The 22,457-nt window shown below is 37.2% G+C and overlaps 1 protein-coding gene across 1 annotated transcript; it reads left to right on the top strand.

Moving 5' to 3' along the window:
• Positions 1-941: 941 nt before the first annotated feature.
• On the top strand, positions 942-13,523 carry pde9ac (phosphodiesterase 9ac). The gene is made up of 19 exons (XM_017490257.3): positions 942-1,050; positions 3,956-4,026; positions 5,406-5,483; positions 6,299-6,342; positions 6,501-6,555; positions 6,673-6,743; positions 6,851-6,938; positions 7,063-7,144; positions 7,227-7,301; positions 7,419-7,505; positions 7,629-7,733; positions 7,862-7,944; positions 8,043-8,199; positions 8,605-8,718; positions 10,269-10,373; positions 10,466-10,594; positions 10,799-10,894; positions 12,133-12,210; positions 12,679-13,523. Exons 1-18 carry the CDS (start codon positions 982-984, stop codon positions 12,181-12,183), a joined length of 1,560 nt encoding a protein of 519 aa, XP_017345746.1. The 5' UTR covers positions 942-981; the 3' UTR covers positions 12,184-12,210; positions 12,679-13,523.
• Positions 13,524-22,457: the final 8,934 nt, after the last annotated feature.

Here is a 22,457-nt window from a genome sequence, read left to right on the forward strand (position 1 = left end):
GATTGCTTTTAACCCTTTTTCGCTTCACCACAGTGAAATCATAGATACATCTTAGACATACTAATGTTAAAGACTTTATATGAAATGCTTATCTTTCAGTTTATCACAACTCTGATGCATGCATAAAGCTATCGATGCTTTTCCATCCAAGCCAATATACACACATCCTGCATAATTGTTGTATCGGCTGACATCATACGCAGCTATATGTATAAAAAGCGATTGCAGGAGAAGAACTGAAGATATCTGAGAGAGACAAGAGCAGCCCACTTTCTCTGTGTTGTAACAGTCCCCTGGCAACGGTGGAGAGCTGCAATTACATTAAAAATCCTACAATCCCTCCACATCTCCCCCTTTCACTTTCCCCTCCATGCGTAGCACCTGGAACAGTGAAGGGCTGCATACACCTCGGGAGAACGGTGTAGCTTGAACACATCAGGTAAGTTACAATATGGATGTTGTTTTGAAAGTATTTTAATCCTATTGTACACAGCGACAGGAAGATAGGATGATGATGTGAAGCATTTACTGTATGTTCAGCATTGAATAGTATATTGGAATTATTCAGATATTGTTGGTCTTTCTCAGAATGACACGACGGAGATCATACATAAAATTAGCAGAATTATTTTGAATTTTTTACTGATCAATTTGCAAAATTATGCTTCATTCCTTCATGCACCAGCAAATGAGTAAGTGGGGCATTTCTTGTGATAGCATCAAATTCAGCTGCCACTATTATACAGATATATCAAAACCATCTGAGTTTTTATTCTCAGATTAATCTGATTAATCTCTGGTCAGTTTTTAGTCTCAATTTAAGTGGAAAACTGATCTTCTAAGCCTGATCACTTTATTACATCCATAAGGTCTTCACTGGGTTCCTGTGTTGTTTCTCTGTGGTTCTGATCTTGGGGAAGGCTTAATCCAGAGGGGCTCTCAGAGTTCCTCTTGCTAGCTCGGTGAGCCTGCAGTGCCAGCATGGGATCAGGCTCTTCATCCTACGCCCCCAAAACCATCTACCTGGACGTGGATGGCAAAGTACAGAAGGTCAGTAGTGCATTCCTGTGTAGGTTGTAGCTCAGATACCACTGATGCTGACATGGGTTTTTTTCAGCAGACACACAACTATACACAGTACGACATGCCATGAAATGCTATTTTACAACTGTTCGGTGACATTTTTAAAAAAAAACTGAATTTACATAAAACAGAATTTACTAACAGTGAAGTAGAAAAAGAAAAATATCAAAATATAATATAAAGGCTACAATTGTCAGTCCAGTATAAGCTCAAGGTCATTTTATCAGATCGTAAGGCTTTTAATTTCTTTACATTTCTGTCTGGGACTTATTGTGAAGACAATGTTCACAAAATAAATCATTTTAAATATAGCTAGAGTAAAACATTAGGATACATTATGATTAATACTGGTTATTAAACAAATACAGACTTTTTAGGTACCTACACTGCAAAAAAAAAAAAAAAATATATATATATATATATATATATATATATATATATATATATATATATATATATATATATATATATATATATGTATGTATCTTAGCACGTGAAGCTTTCTTCAGGATATGCTATTTAATATTATTCTGTTATGAGATTTTATTATATAACAAATTTAATACCATTACACCAATTTCTAAAGTTATTTTCTTATTTCAGTCTTAAAATTGCTTTATTCTATTGGCAGATCATTTTGTTTCTTTCTAGAAATAAATGCTTGAAGTAAAAATTATTTGCAAATAGAATAAGGCAATTTCAAGGTCGAAATGAGTAAAAACAATCTAGATATAGGCTTAATAAACTCAATAGGCTCTTTTTGGTTGTTTTTAAACATAATAAAGAGAAATAGTTTTTTTATTATTATAATTTGCTTATATTCAAGATATTTTACTGGCTAGAATATATATATATATATATATATATATATATATATATATATATATATATATATATATATATATATATATATATATATTTTTTTTTTTTTTTTTTTTTTTTTTTTTTTTTTGCAGTGTATTTACCAGGCAACAATTCGCTGATGCTTATTTGAGAGCAGCTGGTAAAACTGAAGATGAATCAGAAAGATACAGTATGATCTTCCAAAATTTGGCTCACTTTTACAGTTAAAACTTCTCTATTTAATTAATGGAAAATGGTTATGAATAACAGTAAGTTCTGTAGCATGACAAGCAAAAAAAATAGTTGGAAAAATATGAAGCATATCTAACATTTCACTAATTCCGGTCAACGTATCCATTGTTAACATTATTATGGACATTTATCAAGGACAAGTAACCATTTAAAATCAGGTTCTAATGTAGTCTGGCCTGGTTGATTAATGCTTTCCTTATCCCAGTATACAGATTTCAATATACATCCGGACTTCTTGAACGCTGCTTTGTGACAATATCTATTGTTAAAAACACTCTACAGTTAACATCAAGTCAAGTCACATTTATTTATATAGCAGAAGTGCTATAATAAAAGTACAATATAAAATACCAGTAGAATTAAATAAAACAAATTAAAGAATAAAAAATAAATAAAAAATACATTTAAAAACAAAACCACATATGAAAAGGCAAGACAAACAGAATGCATGATACAGACTTTAAAAATAAAAATAAAAAATATGCTTTTAAATTGTATTTAAAATGTCTGCCATGACGGATGCCTTTAGACATATGGGTAAGATGTTCTACACTCTCGGAAAAACCTAGGTCACTTTTTTAAACTTCATCCAAGTCCACAGCGTAGTGGACCATAAAATTTGATTGAACTGAAAATTCTGTGATGTTGTCCGGGGTGTATGAATGGGTGTGTGAATGTGCGTGACTGTGCCCTGCGATGGACTGGCACCCCATCCAGGGTGTCTCCTGCCTTGGGCTAGGCTCCAAGTTCTCCATGACCCAGTAAGGATAAGTGGTACAGAAAATGGAGAGATGGATGGATGAATATTCTGTGAATTGTTTGGCTGTGTGAGTGATAAATAGGTTGTGAGTTTAAATCTCAGGACTCCCAACGTGTATGTGAGTGTCCCTAAGCAAAGCATCTAACCCTCATCTAATCAATATAATTGCTGAGCATTGCACAATGTTTGCCCTGTTTAGATATCAATACATACAGTTAAATCATTGTGTCCCAAATATGATTGTTTTTAATAAATAGGTCACCAAGCAGATGATTAATCATCAGGTATAAGGGAAGGGGAGTAGTAGTCAAGAGCATGTGCAGGAATAGTAGTGAGTTGAGGTTAAAAATAAAGCTGAAGATGGCCTGATCTACAGGTGTCAGTGGCATAATAGGCTGCAGTAACACCTGCTACTAGCATGCTCAACCTGCACCACCACTGTCAGCACTTCTCAGGTGCATTTCCCTAAGGAGAAATCTTAAGAGATGTAAATGATTGTAATGAAGAGAGGGGACAATTTACACTACTAATCCATGGGGACATCTCACTCTCTTCATTTCATGCTCTATATGGGAGAGTCGTTGCATGTCACTAAAATACATGCATGTGTAATTGTTTTCACAGTCTACTGTCGTTTTTGTTCATATAATTGATAGAAATGTTGTCCTCACTGCTTAGTTCACTGTGAAATGCATGCTGCAGAAGGGCCAAGTGGGAGCTGGACGTGACATGTGTCCACTCTAGATTAGGAAGTGCCGGAGACTGGAGCTGAGTGAGCTGTCTCGTACACCTGTAGGCCATTACTCCAAGCTGGTGCAACTAATCAAAACAAAATGGCCTGTTTATCTTCCCTAATATATCTACACAATCTCATCAGCATAATCAAGCGTATTTTATTTGTCTAATTATCCTAGGTCTATCTACATAATATAAGCTAATGTGTATGAATTGATATTTGCATGAATATTTGGTGAGGGTTTCGCACTGTAAACGCTGAATCACAGCTTTATTTTCTAGGTGTTGTTCAGTCGTCACTGCAGTCCATGTGACATTAAAGAGCTCTTGTGTTCCTCTTCCAACATCTCCAGGTTAGTAGATGTGAGTGTGTTAGTATCACATTGACATAGCATTTAGACCGCTGTTGTAAGTCTAAGCTAGAATCAGTAACACTTTACAATAACAGTACGTGAATAATCATGCACTAATACCAGAAATAAAGCTTACTTGAATATGAACTGATGATGAGTGTACTAATCACTGTACTAATCACAAACTAATGAAGAGCTGACCTTAACTATGATGAGAGTGTTATGAATTAATGCATGAATAATGACCACCTTAAGTACACATTAGTGCATGTTTGTTAGTTAATTTATAAATTAACACATAGGAGTAAACTAAATCAAACATGCTCTGTAAGAAAGAATATGAATTAAAAGTGCATAATTTCTACTTGTTTATATGATTTGCCATATGAAGCGGTGTATACAAACATCACAATTTCATAATTTACATTGATCCTTATTGAATGTAGAAAGACGCACTAATACTAAACACAAATTGTTTCATCTCAACCTGTTTTGCATCATCCTCCATCCATTTCTCATCAAATCCCACTGTAGTACCAGTAAGTGTTCTGGGTGGCGAGGGCCCGAGACACTGCTCCTTTGCCCACAAGGGTGAAATGAATACAGTAACATTTATTCATTTAGCAGACGCTATTATGTATGAACATTTTACACCAGTGTTCTATAAGATTATTTTCAGTTGTTTTAGTCTAGGATGTCGCTGTGTTAATTAACAGCAAACATGTACTAACATGTATTTAAGGTGGTCATTATTCAAGTATGAATTCATAAGACTCACAGTGTAGTTAAGATTAGCTTTTCATTAGTTCAAGATTAGTACATTAGTACACTCATATTTAAGTATTAATTCAGGTATTAGTGCATGATTATTCATGTACTCTTATTGAAAAGTGTTACTGCAGAAACTTTTGGTTTAAGCTTTAAATGCGTGTGTTTCTTCATAACTCATATCTATCTATTATATAAGTTATATAACTTTTATCTAACCCTAATTCTTCTACACATATTGAATATTAAAATTACTTACAATTATTAACCTCAGTAAGACATTAGAGAATACTGGCCACAAATTATGATTCACAGTTTGAAGATGTAGGCAAATTATTGAAAGCAAAAAGTTTAAGGAATACTAGTGGTTAGGGGTTTAACTGAAAAAAGGTCAAAAGGGTGAATAAGGGCCCTGAGTGACATCCTATTTATTTAACAAAAAAAAACTGAATTCTTATGGAGCCCCCTGGTGGCTCAGGGGTGCTAATGTATGCTGTGTGCTAATGTATGCTATGTATACTGCTTTAATCAGTAGGATCAGTATCATATATGTAGAATCAGTTATAGGATCAGTTTCTATAACTACAAACTGATGCTATCTCTTTCCACAGGACCACAGCTATAATGTTGGTGGACCCTGAGGGAGCTCTAGTATCCATCGATACAACAATGCCCACCAACTCTCCCAAGTAACTCAATTATTTACCACATTGACTATGTTTACATCGACAGCAGTAATCTAATTACTGACCTTATTCTGAATAAGACAATATTGTGATTAAGGTGTTTACATGAGTCGCTTTCAGAATATTCCTTTCATGTTCCTGTTGTACATGTTATAGAACATAGATCGATTAACGGCACATTACGGGGTCATTACGTCCCCACACCACGCCATCTGACGTTCCCTCCAGGATTTCACGTATCAACATACAGTTGGTCTTTCTTATGGTACCATATACAATTTTGGGTGTTTCATTTAATTACTTGTCATGCTATATGTGCAAATAGGCGACCGCTTGAAGCCGTGGGCTGCGTCCGAAACCGCATACTTACCTACTATATAGTAGCCGAAATACACGTATCTTGCCTACTATATACCAGGTAAGTGCGTGGTTTCAGACGCAACATGTTCTCTTGTTTGCCGTCAAACGGTTGAGCACTACTGTGTGTACATGTCGCAAAATGCGGTGAAAACTCACACACAATGTTAATAGTGTGATTAAGATGTAATGCACTTTGATAATGCGACTAAAACAGGAATACTCCACATGTATTAATTCAATTTGTGTTTACTTCGAGTATGATTTTATTCGGATTAAGGTCATCAATAATTGCTGTTTACATGGTAGTTTCTTAATCAGAGTATTGTCTTAATTGGGTTAATATCGGATTATTGTTGTCCATGTAAACATACTGACTCATACAGTACATCCTCATAACTTGTAATCCAACTATTTTCCTTTTGATAACTAATTATTTCACTAAATTTCTTCCCACCCAGTTCTCTATATAAAGTTGTTCCCCTATCCACGGGTCAGCTGGGAGGTAACACAGTAAAACACATTGTACTTCCCAACACTCTTATGACTCTTTCCATCTTTACCAGTGACATTTATAATGACTGATGACCATTTCCTCAGTCTGTATTTTGCAGATAATTTAGGTAAGCATGTGATTTACAGTCTGTATGCTTCCCTGCACAGAGAAAGAAGACATGTTTCAGAACGTGTTATCACAGGTGGCAGAGCAGTTCAGCAGGTAATGCCAGTGTTTGTTTTCCCAGAGACCGAAGCGGCACTCTATCGCATTTCAGATACAGTGCACATTTTGACATTTGCTTGGGCTATGTGTCTGAAAAGAGTTTTTCTATTTTAGGGCCTTCAAGATCAATGAACTGAAAACTGAAGTGACCAATAGGTTGGCTATGTTGGAGAAGAGAGTGGAGCGTATGTGTTCTATGCATACTTGATGTCTGTGTATGAGAATTGTGAAAGAGCATGATGTAGCTCTTTTTTATATTTATATACTGAGATTTGCTCCTTTTTCTACCTAGTGGAGGGCCTGAAGGTTGTGGAGATTGAAAAGTGCAAGAACGACTTAAAGAAGCTGAGAGATGAGATGACTTCCAGAGGAGGAGGAAGGTAAGCAGTTGGAGAGCAAATCAAATTATTATGATCCAGAAATTCAGTTAACCCAAATGTTTGGTAAATCAATAGTCATGCATTGCATGAGTTGCTTATCTGACGCCACTGTTTTCTTCATTAGAGTGAATTGTCCGTGTAAGTATAACTTCTCGGACGATGGAAAGAAATTAACCCCTAGACGTGATGTGCCCAGCTATCCAAAGGTGCTTTTAACAAAATGTTTTGAATGAGTTTTAGAAGGAAAAATACATCCATCCTCACACCATTTATTTTCTTTCTCCTCAGTACACACTCTCTCAGGAGACTATTGAAGCTCTGAAGAAGCCGACCTTTGATGTCTGGCATTGGGAGCATAATGAAGTACGTGTGCTTCTGAGGAATGTAAATATTTACTGTGGATGTGACAAGATTTATTTGTCACGATGCATCTTTGCGTTTAGCAATTTGATAGTGCTTTGATTTTGCTTTGTGTTTCAGATGCTCAGTTGCTTGGAATACATGTACCATGACTTAGGCTTGGTGAAGGAGTTCAACATGAACCCCATTACACTCAAACGTTGGCTGGTATGCGGAGGATTTTGGAAGTCCATATTCTTTTACAATTCTGGTTATTAGGCTTATGAAAGTGAATTTATAGGCATATAAATATATAGACCCCATAATGAGTTTATGTTCATATTTTCCCAGCTTGCTATTCAAGAGAATTACCGTAGCAATCCATTCCACAACTTCCGCCATTGCTTCTGTGTGAGCCAGATGATGTATGGCATGATTCACCTCTGCAACCTTCAGGTGAGAACTTTCTTGCTTACTAAAGGCGTGACAGCTGCCTTGTGATAGAAGCACATAATCATGTTGTTTGTGTGTGGGTGTATGGGTGTGTGTGTGTGGATGCATGCATGGGTGTTTTTGGTCAACAGGAAAAGCTCACACTGACAGACTTGGGCATTTTAATGACTGCTGCAGTATGCCATGACTTGGACCACCCAGGCTACAATAACACGTATTTCAGTTCAAATTCATTTAAAACTCACAATTACCATATTATTAATAATGAAAACAGCAAGTTGGTGTTGTGTAAACAGTTCGATTTTCTTTCAGGTACCAGATAAATGCACGCACCGAGCTAGCCGTACGTTACAACGACATCTCTCCTTTGGAGAACCACCACTGTGCTGTGGCCTTTCAGATCCTCGCTTTGCCCGAGTGTAACATCTTTGCCAATGTGGACTCTGAAGCATTTAAACAGATCCGTCAGGTTGGTCTATGCAGGCTTCTTTTTTTTGTAACCTCTAAAGCACTATAAGTGAGGAGCCTTTAAATGATTGCTTTAACTCTACTATTATGTTATGTTTTGAGATGTCTGAAATACTGGTTAATCTCTTTTTTTCTCTTTGAAATTTTTTGACTTTTCTCATTTAGGGTCATTAACTTGTATGAAAATATTTCTTCTTATGGATTGTCCAAGACAAACCATAATAAAGGTTTACTGTTTTAAGCTGTTCTTTGCTGTTTTTGTGTGTATTTAAACTGTGGAAGTCATTTTGACCCATAACATAATGGATGTAACTTTTTTCCCAGTATAAGTAAGTAAGGTTAATAATAATCTAATGTACAATATACTTTTCAGTTGCAATATAACTCCTTAACCTTTCACCTACAGGCAATCATCACCTTGATTTTGGCTACTGACATGGCCAGGCATGGAGAGATCCTGGACTCTTTCAAGCACAAAGTGGACAATTTTGACTTCACCAATGAGGAACATGTAACCTGTGTATGTACTCAATTCCACAGAGTGTAAATTCACTCCAAGAACTAAGGGCCGCATTATTCAGAGTTGATGATTTAAGTCAGACAAAGATACAGTTGATAGGCTGAAAAAATTAGCAATATTGAGCTAAACATCTTAACTTAATTGCTGGAAGGTCAATTCAGATAACAGAAATTATATATATTTTTTGTCATTTATGCCACATTTTGTCTTGTGCAGAAGATTATTTTTTTCAGTTCTATATAGACAACAGTTTTGAAAACAATGGTGCAATAGAATATGCAACTTTTCTATTATACCACAGCTCTGCTCAAATCTTGAATCTGATCGATCAGAAGGTGGTTAGCATGGCTCTGACAGTTGTGCTTGCTGTAAGGCGAATCGTTGGTTAATATTAATGCCCTTAGTCTAATATGTTTTTGTTTCTGTAGTAACAGCTCATTCACAGGGACTTGTATGGAGTTAACTCCACATAAAATGATTTACCAAATGTATATACAATATGTGTCATTTTTGATAAGTTTTCTCTGAAGTGACATTTATTTTTTGGAAGGAGTGTTCAGTGTCAAGTCACACTGAGTTTTTGGGGGCATATTAGACTCATCAGGATGTGCTGCTATTGTAAATAATCAACTTTGGGGTGGTAAGAGTAACTTTGCTTTACATCAGGCTGCATCACACCACCCTGTCGTTGAGTATTTCCTATTAAAGCATATTCTGTCATGTTTTATTCATCATTTATTCATCATGCTTTACTACGTATGTTATACTTTACTATGATAAAGCTGATGGGTGAAACATGCTATTAGTTACGAAACAATTTAGCATTAATGCAAGAGACCAAAAAAACCCCCAAAAACTGATGCAATCACATACAACACATTCAAATGAAGATCTAATTGTATCCATGCACTGAAAATATACATGGTGTCCCAAAAGTCTCCATATATGTACTGTATGCCAGCACCACATCGGTTGTGCCTTTGTCAGTGGATGTTCATGGACGTCCACTTCTTGGTAGGTCCGCAACACTTCCAGCCTTTTTGAACTAAATATGAAACATTTTGGAAGACATGTTGCTAAAAAGTTTTAGTTCCCCTATGAATGGAGACTTTTGCATCAAAATATATCAATTAGATAGTTGATATAATACAAGAATTTGTCAGACAGTGGTGCAAGACTTAATTTGGCTCCTCACAACCTACATTGGCCTCTTGTCTGAGTACATTTCTGCAGGTTTTAATAGAGGATAACTAAGACATACCTGCTGTTGGTGAATTCTGTCTAGAATTCACTGCTGGTAAAAGCAGTGATTAGATAATAGACAATTCGGAATGGATTATTGAACACACAATTTCAGTATTATTTTCTCACGATGCAGGCATAACTGAACTGCAAACATGGCTCAATGTGATGAGCGGCTTTTTTGTCTTTCTTGCTTGGCACCTGATGAAAGGCATAGATCTGATGGACAAAAGTCTTCTTTGTTTCTCTCTTGTGTGTGTGTATGTGTGTGTGTGTGTGTGTGTGTGTGTGTGTGTGTGTGTGTGTAGCTGAAGATGGTCCTGATCAAATGTTGTGACATTTCCAATGAAGTCAGGCCGACAGAAGTTGCAGAGCCATGGGTAGACTGTCTTCTGGAGGAGTACTTCATGCAGGTCAGCACAATGTGCTCTCCTGCACTCTGCGCTGATTTAATTGGTTGAGTTGCTCTTCAGATAGAGTTACACACATGCATATTTCTACACAGAGTGACAGAGAGAAGTCTGAGGGTCTACCTGTTGCTCCGTTTATGGACAGAGACAAAGTGACCAAGCCCACAGCTCAGATTGGCTTCATTAAGTTTGTCCTCATCCCCATGTTTGAAACAGTGATGAAGGTGTGGACCAATTATTTATTGGTGTATGTTAAACTCAGTTAAGGTACTCTGTAATATTGGTCATATTTAGCAGTCAGCATATAGGGCACAAGTGAATGTTTGATATTTTGATTCAAAATAAAGTGGTTTTATCCTTTAATTAAATACCAGCATTCTAGGAATGACAGTGTGGCAATCCTGACTCTATGTTTCATGTGTGTTTAGCTGTTCCCACAGATCGAGGAGATCATGGTACAACCTCTGAGAGACTCACGAGATCATTACGAGGAGCTCAAGCAGATTGATGATGCCATGACTGAGGTAGACTCTCCACTGCTCCATCCATTCAAATATAGTATCCATTTAGTTTATATTTTAGTTTTAATGTGCATACTCATGATGGTTTATGGTCTTCATCTTAAAATGATTCTGTACTGAATAATCACAAGTTCTATGTGATCTTGTGATATAACCAAAGATGTGTAAGAAAATGCTATTACATTTGTTCCATTTTGACTAGATACAGCATTACAGCATACAGGATGCAGCATTATGCACACTTACCCTATGTTTATAATAGCAAGCGACAAAGCAACAAGTGACTTTTCATTTTCTATGGATGTGCATCACACTGAGCCACAGTAACAGCATCACACAACAAAGCAGTTGCGCAAAAAGTCACATTTGAATTGTGATTGTCTCAATTCCATGCAAATTAAGTAGGACATAGTCAAACAACAAGTCCAAATGATTCCTTGGACTAGTCCTACAGTGCATCAAACAACAGAACAAACAACAGAAACCATTATAGAAATTCTAATGGTTTCCACTACAAATGCTATTACAAACCATAATCTAACCATTAAAACCACCAACATGCCACAAATAAAAATGGCGCACTTGCAACAAAAAGCAACAAATTACCCACAGGGACCATCACAGTTTCCATTAAAATAAATACAATTGCCAATATAATCCTTAAAACCGTTACAAATTCTATGAGGCTTTCTAATGTTTCTTTCAGCAGGGATGTCATTTGAGATTTTATTCAGTTCCCTCATGACTCACACCTTGAGTTCCTACCTGCAATTAGTTTCTATTTACTCTTAAGCTCTCATTAAATGTATATAGAGAAAGGAAAGAAAACATTGGAAGGAAGTAGCAGACATTGTTGGTGCCTAGCTTGTACAGGTAGCTTGCTTTGCTAATCTGCCAACTGTGCTAGTACAAAGTCCTAGCATGTAACATGTAAACCAAACAACCAAATTCAACATTAATTAGTGCATTATTTAATTTGTGTTTAACTATTTAGCTGTAGACGCTACTACCGTTTCTTATAGGATTTTTTTTTTTCATGCCAACAAGTGACAAATTACAGTGACACAAGCGGCTTGTCGCTTGCTAGCATGAACTTAGGGTTACACTGGAATAACTTATATCTAACCTTTGTTTACAAGGCCATGATTTTGTGGCTGGTCCTCACTAGAACGTGCTGGTTAGCTTCCTGGTGCTCAGCACGTGCTAACATAAAAGTGTTTTTTTTTGTTTTGTTCAATGAGGCACAGAAGAAAAAAACAGAAAATATGTCATTAGGAGGAAAGAAGAAATAAGCTTTGGGGCGAGCTCAGTGATACTATGTAAGTAGATTTGTGTGCTGAGTGCTTTTCACTTCCTCTCTAGCCAAGCTCTCAGGCAAGCAGCACCCAATATGCTCAGCATATGTATACTACTCAATAAAGCTTCTCCTTGTTGCAGCATACTGCTTTTGAATACAAACTTTGCAAATAACGATATAAGGAAAAAGTATACATCATTCCTCTAATTATAAGCAACTTCCTGCTGTGACAAAGTGAATAAGCTTACTTATACTGATCTACTCTTTTAACATTCCTGAATGCAATTACTCTGTGTACTTTTTCTCCATGTACGCTGAACTAGCTGGTTCCACTTCTCCGCTTCAGCTTCACTAACACTTCACCAAGCTTGCCTCTTTTTCCTAAGGACTGGCTGTTGGCCATTGAACCAATTGTCAGAGCACTTTGCAGAGATGAATATCCTGTGAGAAGAACATTGTTTTACTGTATATTTTTATTTTTTTTCCACAGGGATCTTGCTTTCTGGCCCGCTTCCACAGAGCGCCGGTCTAAGGCTTTGATAAGATTCTCCATTCAGTGGTCTTCCCTGAAGCTGAAGTGGTGTTCAGTATGGTTTCTCAGTGCTAAATCCAAAGAGACATCAGAACTACTCAGGCTTGTAGAACCGTGACAAGGGTTCTCTCAACATAGCTGCGAACAGATAGACTGGTTGCCTGTTGGTCTGCTAGGTTTTTCTCTTCTTCCATTTTTTTGTGCTGTTTTAAGTTTTTTGTATTGCAGTGTTCCACTGGGAAGTCTGTTAGAGGATACAAATAGCATTTATTATATTGTATGAAGTCGATTAATGTTACAAATGAGGCCAGACTGAAGGCAAAAACATGACTACAGCTATGATGTATACCTATTGGAAAGTGCTTCTTAATAGCTGCAGATTTGTTCACAATATAATATGTTTCATATTGATTGACTCCTATAAACTATGGAGCAGTGTAGAAACACCTAACAATATGTCTGGATTTCTTCTGTATTTTGACTTAATTTTAATAGTGATTGCAGAATAGAATCCATAATGGTGTTTCAGATAAATTATCAATGAGTGTGGGAATTTTTAAAAATCAACAAAAAGGCATTGAGTCATGCATGAACTTTCTCCGTATATGATATATGATATATGGGTTTGAAATCCGTGATTTACATTTTAGATTGTACTGCACTTGTTTTACATCCAAATAGTAATCTGTATTCAACACATATATATTTTTTCTTATATTATTTACTGTTGTCATTAACATTTTTTTTAAGTGACTACTCTGGGCAGCACAATAAAGTCTCTCTAATGAGTTCTTCCAGTTCTACTTGAGTAGTGGTTTTGTTTATATTCACTGATGAAGGCTCTTCCAAGAGAAAGCCAGCAAGCTATTCTCCACTGGACCAATAAGGGTACATCATAGGCTTGATCAAGGGCCCATTAAAATGCTTGGCCCTTCAGTGTTGGCCCTAACTCAGGACTAACTGCTGATGGGACAACTTTATGTGAGCTGCATTTACCAGGCCCATTATGGGCCAATCTCACTCCCTTCACTCTACTTCAATTCAAATACAAAATTAATACAGTAATTGCAATTTACTTATGAGTTCACGTATTTATGAGACATAATTTAAAGCTACAGTGTGTACAGTATGTTTCCATGACAGTCCTGTACTAGTAATTCCCAGTCAGGAACTGAATCAGTGGTGTGTGGTAGGAATTGACAAGAACGTTTGTATGTATGCGTCATATATCACCTCAGATATGTCACACATAATCGCATCGCAAGTTTAGGCACTAAACAAGTCTGACTGCACGGAGACTGGCAGGAGTTATGGCTAATCAGAAGAGGGAGAAGAGCATGAGAGTGAAACAGGAGTGAAAGAAAGTGTCTAATGTTATACTATAAAAGGAAAAAGGATTTAAGATCCTTTTGGAGTTTTAACATTTTCCCTGCTGTACAAGTAAGGCAATTATTTGTTCTCTAATTTGGTCAGAAGCTTTTGGTTTTTGATTTTGTTTCCAAAACCTCACTTTATTATCACTTGGATCTAGAGTTTACAATTTGTACTAATGCTGATAAGTTAGCTGCATTGTTTTGTTTAGCTTATTAAAAGCTAGTAAGAATGTGTATGTAACTTTTGAGGAATTGACATTAAATGCTAATTTTCCCAATATTCAGTGAAATACGTGTAATGTCTGACCACGTGTGTTCTCAGGTAAGAGGCTGACAGAACCTGTGCTGAAAATGATAACACTCACTTCTAAAAGTTGCAGAAGCTGAGCAGCATATTAAAATAGGCTAAACACTAGACATTTTGGTAACAGAATAGCCTCAAGCTCTATATACAAAAAAATGCTTTTTTTAAGCAAGGCTACCTTGTTGATTAAAGGCATAATGAGAAAAAAGATAAGATTCTTACACTGACACATGTGCAGATATAGGAAACCGCTGTCTCTGTGACACTTTTCAGACACATTCACAAGTTTTCTGTTTGTGCCAAAAGCAGCAACTATTACCACAGAAACAGTTTAAAAAAAAAAAAAAAAGGAACTTGGTTTGGCATTGGTAAGCCTTTGCCCTGCTTGTTATGGAGAGAAATGCATTTGTAGTAACCAGAGCAATCTTAAATTTCTTCTCTGTGTGTGTGTGTGGGGGGGGGGGGGGGGGGGGGGGGGGTGTCAACCATAGGTGCCACCATACGGTATATCAGCTTTATTAAACACATGTTAATCTTCAGAACATTCCTAAATTACTGCCCCATACGTTTTAAATTCTGTTGAAATACTGGTTACCGTTTTCTGAGTGACCAGCAATGTAAAAAATAGCTATTTGATAGATATAAGCCTTTCTAGATGTTGTGCAATCTTAGGGCTCGCTTATTGCATCATTTAGCTGTATACAGTTATTATAACACCTAGCGGTCAAAAAGGGAACTGCAACAAGTGCTATTAGAGAATCACGCTGCCCCAGACTCACTCTATGAACATTTTTAGTGAAGGAGGAGCAGCAGACAGGATAGTTCATTAGGTATGTTCCCATCCACGTATTTCTATGTGCATTTTGGGCTGGATGGAAACACCAGATGTGAATAAAATCTCCAAAAATGCATATAAAACTGTATGCGCTCAATTGAGGCGGATCATTTTTTTTATCCGATAAGAAGACATGCACATAAGCTATGATGGAAACACATTTACCGAATAAATTCCTTGATGCACATCAAAAAATCATGTGACTTTGCCTCAACAAATCATGTGATTGGATAATTGGCTCAGAAAAGTAAAAATGGCGGAGAGCAAGAGGTATGTTTGGAGAGACAACTAGGTCCAAACTGTGGTTTTGCTGACTCCAAATGTCTCCCCCACAACTCTGTATTCAGTTCATGTGGGCAACTTATACAGCGCAATAGCAATGTGTTTTTCTCTAGGAACCGGGGCATGGTAGGTCAGAATAACTGGACTGTCCAGTGGACCAATCTTGTTGCACAGTATCACAAATGTTGTTTTTGTCATTCTGAAATGCCTGAGCCAAAAGTCTGTCATCGAAATGATTTAGTATAATTACCTCCCAGAACTGTTTCATACGAGCCCGTTCCCAAATACCAGACATCCACCTCTGATCGCAAGATAACATGAGGTTTGTTATACCTTTGAGATAGGTTTTGTTTTGTCTGCGCATTCTAAAGTCATTTATTATATTGTAAAAAAGAGGCACAGTGACTTCCCCGGTTGCAACAACTTCCTTTTGTATTAATACTTTGCACCAGTTTCCATGGCAGTGACGATTTTGTTCTCTTGAACACATGGGAAGGAAACAGTGCTTTATTCTCAAATGTTTTATGCAATATTCCAATTTTTTGCCTGAGTTAAATTCACAACTTGGATGGAAACATAGCTATTGTCAGGGCTGCAGTTTTACACTAAATTTGGCTAGTTTAATCTGTGCAATCTGTCTGTGTGCACCACTGATGCCTTTGAAATAACTGACCAGGAACGGCCGCCAAGATGGCCACCAAGTGAACTAGGACTTTTATTAACACTCAACTTATATGTAATTTAATGATAAACTGGTTATGAGTACATTCTTAAGCTCATAAACCGCCACACCCCTTTGCATCATATATTATAAGGAAAAATGTCAGTGGAATGAGGCAGTTGTGGTTCTATTTTGGCTAAGCTGTTATTTTGATCAGCCCCACCACCAAAGTCTTTAGTTACATGCCAACATGCATTGCCAGCCACCTGAAGGCATGTTCAACTGACACATAACATGCACTGTAATAAGTGCTTATATGTAATGTAGTGCTTATATATGTATGAGGTGATGAGAATAGGAAACCTCTGTTACAGAAAGCAAAATTACAGTTCTGTAATGGGAAGAGTGAAGGGCATAAATAAGTCTATTAAATAAATTTGAGGGATGAACATCAGTAAATTGGATTGAGATTAGTGCTGGTGGATTGTTAAAGCTGTAATCTTATGTTCCACAGGGTGGCAACATTTCTCCAGGGCCACCACACATGGTGACTTCTGAATATGAGACACGTTTTTATAATTTATTCAGTTAAAACAGTACCTTCTGTGTTGTTTTATCACAGTGTCTATCATATCCTGATTTTCCCCTCCATTTGATATATTTGCCACATTAAGAACTATCATATTTGTTTTGAAAAGAGTCCAACGTATTTAGGACAGTGTAGTAACCACATATCAATTCAGATCTTGTTTGCTCTTGACTCATCAAAGGAGTCAATTAGTGTGTGTCTTTTAGTAGTAGGAGTAGGTGCTAACCGCAGTATGTGGGAGATACAGACTGCTTGGCAATCTGATCCTGCTAAACTTTTCCCTATTCTCTTATCACAGCTTATCTGACCAACGTCTTGCCTGTGAAAGTTCACTGTAAATCAAAACAGATCAAATCTGTAAATGTCACTGTAGTACAAATGGCAGAGTCAAACTGAAAGTAAGACTGGAACTGTCTAAAAACAAAATCAACAAGTTGCTTTGCATTATTCTTATCAACAAAATGTCTGCCACATCTACCACAGCATTGACTGGTCAGAATAACAACACAACTCTAACATCCATCCATTTTCTATACCGCTTATCCTTCAGGGCTGCGGGTAACCTGGAGCCTATTCCAAGGAGCATCGAACACAAGGCGGGGTACACCCTGGACATAGTGAGCTCTGACATGTTCAACTCAAATGATTTTACATGTATATTTATATTTATATTTATATTTATAGCGGACCACAGTGGCTTGGTAGTTTGCCTCACACCTCTGGGGTTGGGGGTTTAAATCCTGCCTCCACCCTGTGTGGGTGGAGTTTACATGTTCTCCCCATGCTTCGGGATTCCTCCCCCAGTCCAATGACATGCGTTGTAGGTTGATTGGCATTTTCAAATTGTCCATAATGGGTGTGTGAATGTGTGTGCATTGTGCAGTGCGATGGATTGGCACCCCGTCCAGGGTGTCCCCTCACCTTGTTCCCCTCAGATAGACTCCAAGCTCCCTCACAACCCTGTATAGGATAAGTGGTATGTAAAATGGCTGGATGGATTTATGTTTATATTTATAAACTCATTCTAATATGATATCATTTCTATAGTAACAGCTCATTCACAGAGACTTGTATGATGGACAATAATACATAATTTAAGGCTAATGATATATGGATTAAAACATGTGTTGTTACTTAATAAAGAAAAACTGTTGAAAAGGTGAAGTGTTCTGTAAGGATATTGGATTTATGGAAGGAGTCTCTAGTGTCAGTGCTTTGTCACAGTCACTAAGTTTTCCATGAGGGGAGAGTCTTCAGGACAGAGGACTCTGGTAACATGAGGACACTTATTTTTATGTCTTATTAATTTCAAGAAAAAGTGGAAAAAAAGAGAGGCTGGTGAAGAGATGACTGTTTATAGCTGCTATAAAATAAATGATAACAGGAACTACTGTGTCTCATGGACATTCCACAACATTAAATGTAACTATAAATGGTTAAAAAGTAATATGTCATTTATTTATAAATAGTAATCATTGGTAAAAGGAAAATAATCCTCCATTTTGTGGCGGGCCATGGCACACCATGTCAACATGGATTATTTTCCTTTAACTACACGCCCTGTGATGTTTTTTCCTTAGTTAATTAGGGACTTTTTCAATGATTCAGTTTGTTTGTAGACAAAAAAAACCCTAAACATGTTTTTTTATGGAAATTTGTTTTCTCCACAGAACAGTTACTATAGCACAAATGGTTAAAACCTTGATACTGTTCTGGTTCTGAGAACTTTCTCAGTCTCGACAGAGAGTTTTCTAAGAGCAGGTCAGAGCTTGGGGTCACTGTGTGGGACGAACCCTGCTAAACTTCTCCCTAGATTCTCGGCCCTCCCTGGCTGGATGATTCATCTCGTCAAACCAAATATCCCTCTTTAACTTCCCTTTGTGAATGACGACTAATCTCTAAAACATTTCCCTTTTTTATTTTCTTACTTATTATTTCCAGCGGGGACATGGAAAATGATTTCTGCTTCACTGGTAATGACCCTGACCTTTCCTAGTACTTTTCATTCAAACACAAAGGTCCCTTTGCGTGTCAGTAGCATCATCTATGGTGGGTTTGCATTAAAAGAAGTCCTGTTCATTTAGAGATCTGGGAACAAAAGCTTGTTCATAGCAGGAACTTTGCACTCACACGCATGGTCCGCTCATCTGACATGCAAACAGACTGTGAGCGAGCAAATAAATACTCACACAAACAGTGCAACTCGAATCATCTTCCTGTGAGGTATAAAGGGAGGCTTGGGGGGCATTCTTCTCTTTGTGAGAAAGTAAAATCCCTTTGACTTTTTATAAGACAGGATTGTCTCACATCCTGAACAGACTCTTAAAATGAAACACCTGCAACAGGCTTCCGCTCCCTGGAAATCGGAGCATATGCACTATTTCACAAGTGGGCCCATAGTGCTCAAAACTGACAGCAAAGGTCCAAAATGGCTGTGTGTCAAAAGTTTGTACAAATGTGCAAGTAATCCACTTGGGGCTGGGGAGGTTTGCTTTGGGGGCAAAAGTTCTATGTTTGACCTCAGAAGACCTTGTCACACTGTGTCTTCTCATGTAGACAGAATATGACCCTATGGTCTGCAACTTGTCATAACATCCCTCATGCTAGCCAAACATCTTAGCTGGCCTGATTTATGAGAGGAAAGCTTATATCTTGGTCATAAATATCCTCAGATATTTGGCTTATCTCCTCTGCTTACTGTTACATTTTTTTCTCCTCATTAGACTCTTTGTTTTTGACGTCATTTAAACTCGCTTCAAGAACTTAATCATTTTTAACTGCTGCATTCAGTTAAGTGACTCCATCTTTTTTTAAATTAATAGATAAAGATAACTATTGGTATACTCTTATAAAATTGTTCCTTAAGGGTTCCTCAGATGGCTTCAAATGGTTACAGATGGAACCGTCCAATAAAACGTTTTAGGAAGCTAGATCACAATAAATATTTTTTAGAAAGTTAGCCCTTAACCTTCTGAAGAACCCTTAAAGAAAACTCTTTGAAAGTGAATCCCTCTGTTGTAGGGTTCTACATAGAACCGTTGAGTGTTTTGCCAGTGAGATGAAACAAAGAGCCTTTTAGTGGGCTAGATGATACTTCAGTGTGTAGCATATTGCATGTTATGAATTCTCGATTCTGACTGGTCAGAAGGAATTGATTCATTTCATTAATTTGTTGTTGTTTCTAAAGTAATGACCTGTATGGTGGATGCTCTACAATAATCAATTATTGTACAAATTAATCAACCTGTACAAATTAAAAAACATGTATAATCATCACTGTGGCTTAGTGGTTAGCATGTTTGCCTCACACCTGGGGAGTGCTTGAATACTGGGGGGTGTTTCCAAATTGTCCATAGTGTGTGAATATGCGTGCAATTGTGCCCTGGGATGGGTTGGCACCCTGTTGAGGGTGTCCCCTGCCTTGTTGCCCGAGCTCCCTGGGATATACTCCAGGCTCCCCCGTGACCCTGTGTACTGTAGGTTAAGTGGTATGAGAAATGGATGGATGTATAATCATTGATATAGTGATGTTTTCTGTAAGAATTTGTTTATTTAACATTTATGGAAGGAGTCTCCAGTGTCAGTACGTTTTCAGTCTTCAGAACAAAGTTTCTATGTAATATGAAAAGCTGTGTTTTTTCTTCAAAAGTGAGAAAAAAGAGTAAAAAGAGGCTGCTGTTTACATCTGCTAAGTGATAACAGGAACTAAACTGTGTTGCAGATGTTCTACAGCTTTAAATGTAACTATAAGTGGTTAAATATATGATGTTTCAGCTATTGATTTTTTAATATTAAATTAAGTTTAAAAAAACATTTTAAATGTAGTTGTTAGCAAACTGCTGTACTGAGAGAATAAAACACTTTTATTTGGTAATGGCTTTGTCACTTTGTGTCAGGCCACATTACAATACCTCACTGTTGATTATTTTCCTATAACAGCATGTTTCAGTATATTTTAGTCCTTTCTTGTGTTTGAATATTGCATGAATCTAATCAAAAGTTTCAAAAACAGTACACTTAATGTGAGTAACTGAAAATATCTTTTTTGCTGGAGTATATGACAACAGATATTTATGCAGTTAAGTGAGACAAAAATATACAGTTATACAGCAATGGTAAGACAGGCTTTCACATTTAATTGAGAATTTTATAAGACTGAGTATTTGATCTGATATAAAGGCTCTCACAGTTTGATGTACTGAAAAATATGAAAGTCCGATTTTTCCTTGCACTTTGGCAGAAGATCAGCAGTGTATCTGTTGGGCTTGTCAGCCTCTGAGACTGCATTTTTTCTTTGAGAACAAGGTTTATGAGAAAAAAAATCTTGCTCTCAAACTCCAACTCTGGCCTGGGTAACTCCCACTGCCTGCAGGTTATCTGCAGTTATCTTGAGTGCACCAGAGATCCTCCACTTCCTGCCAGACACCGTACAGTAAAGTCTGCAGGACTTTATTTCTACTGCAGTCTGTTCTTTATAGTGCACTCATAAAATAGGGGATACAAAGAGGGCTGAAAGGTGTAATTATGTGCACGTTGGAATAATATGAGCACGGAAAGAGAACTCTGTTTTTGTTTGTGAAAATTGTCAAATCATTCAGCACTGTTTATGTCTCCAGGGGTGGATTTGCTAGGATTGCTGCTTAGAGGAGCAGAGGAGTAGAACCAGCCTTTGTAACTTTTTCCATGGAAGTTGACCAAATGCAGTGGTTCCTCCTCACATTAACAGCACATGGCCACTAATTATATCTCAAGGACTATCTGACTTTATCAGCTGCATCAACTGACTGTTGGTAATTTCTAGCAACCCTCTGCCATCCCAACCACACCACTACAAATGTGTCACATGTCTGCAAAACTGCAAATTGATGCCTGCAGCTAGGGCTTCACATGAAACTTTACTAGTACTCATTTAGCTCCATTTGCTCCAGACTCTCCTGTCAGGAGATTATTTTAAGACTAATGGATCAAGCACTCTCAAGATACATACACGCAAGGCTTATGAAAGCTTGGCTTCAGTTCTGTAATTATGGAAAGATGCCGTTTTGCGCATGGCACCTTAAAGACAGACTAGAAAGGGAGCAGCAGCCATTATGTTCTAAGTGCTTTGACCTTGCATAATATTGTAATAAATGATATGTCTGCCAGTAGTGGGTAAACGCAGATTTTCTTTCATCTTACATTTAAGGTATGACATTAGAGCTGCTTGTAGGGGCTGAGCACTTTCCCAGGATACGTCCAAACATGTTTGTTTATTTTTGTAATCTAAATACCTGGGTTTTTTTTTTTTTTGTTTTTTTTTGTTTTTTTTTTGTCATCCCCGACAATGGGAATTTCCATGGAGAAGAAATTCAGGAGTTTGCCTGGAAATCTTGTAGGCATCTCGTAGCAACAGATGAGTTAAATTAGCAACATTTCACATGGCTTCTCTTTAAACACAGCCTTTGGTTTAGTGTAACTCCATCCTTGTTGGAGCAGTCCCATCTGGAAGTCACTTGAAGAAGTTGGTGGGTAAATAAGAAGCAGAGAGAAAGCTGCAAAGCTAATAGAGTGATGGTTTCAACTACCTTTTTTTTCCATACTGCAAAGGAGACCTCTTGATCCATTCTTGATCTCTCTGGAGACTTTTCGTCCTTCTTTGTTTTTTTATAAAACTTCCCCTATATAGGTGAGGAACGTGAGGTCTAATGTAGTCG

This window comes from Ictalurus punctatus, chromosome 17 (assembly GCF_001660625.3).
Source record: "Ictalurus punctatus breed USDA103 chromosome 17, Coco_2.0, whole genome shotgun sequence".
NCBI classification, from domain to species: domain Eukaryota; kingdom Metazoa; phylum Chordata; class Actinopteri; order Siluriformes; family Ictaluridae; genus Ictalurus; species Ictalurus punctatus.

What these genes read in the sequence shown, in the direction of transcription:
- pde9ac (XM_017490257.3), top strand. Translation starts at nt 982, where the DNA reads ATGGGATCAGGCTCTTCATCCTACGCCCCCAAAACCATCTACCTGGAC. An exon ending in TCCTCTTCCAACATCTCCAG is followed by an intron (nt 4,027 to 5,405) that starts GTTAGTAGATGT and finishes CTCTTTCCACAG; the next exon opens with GACCACAGCTATAATGTTGG. An exon ending in ATGAGGAACATGTAACCTGT is followed by an intron (nt 8,719 to 10,268) that starts GTATGTACTCAA and finishes GTGTGTGTGTAG; the next exon opens with CTGAAGATGGTCCTGATCAA.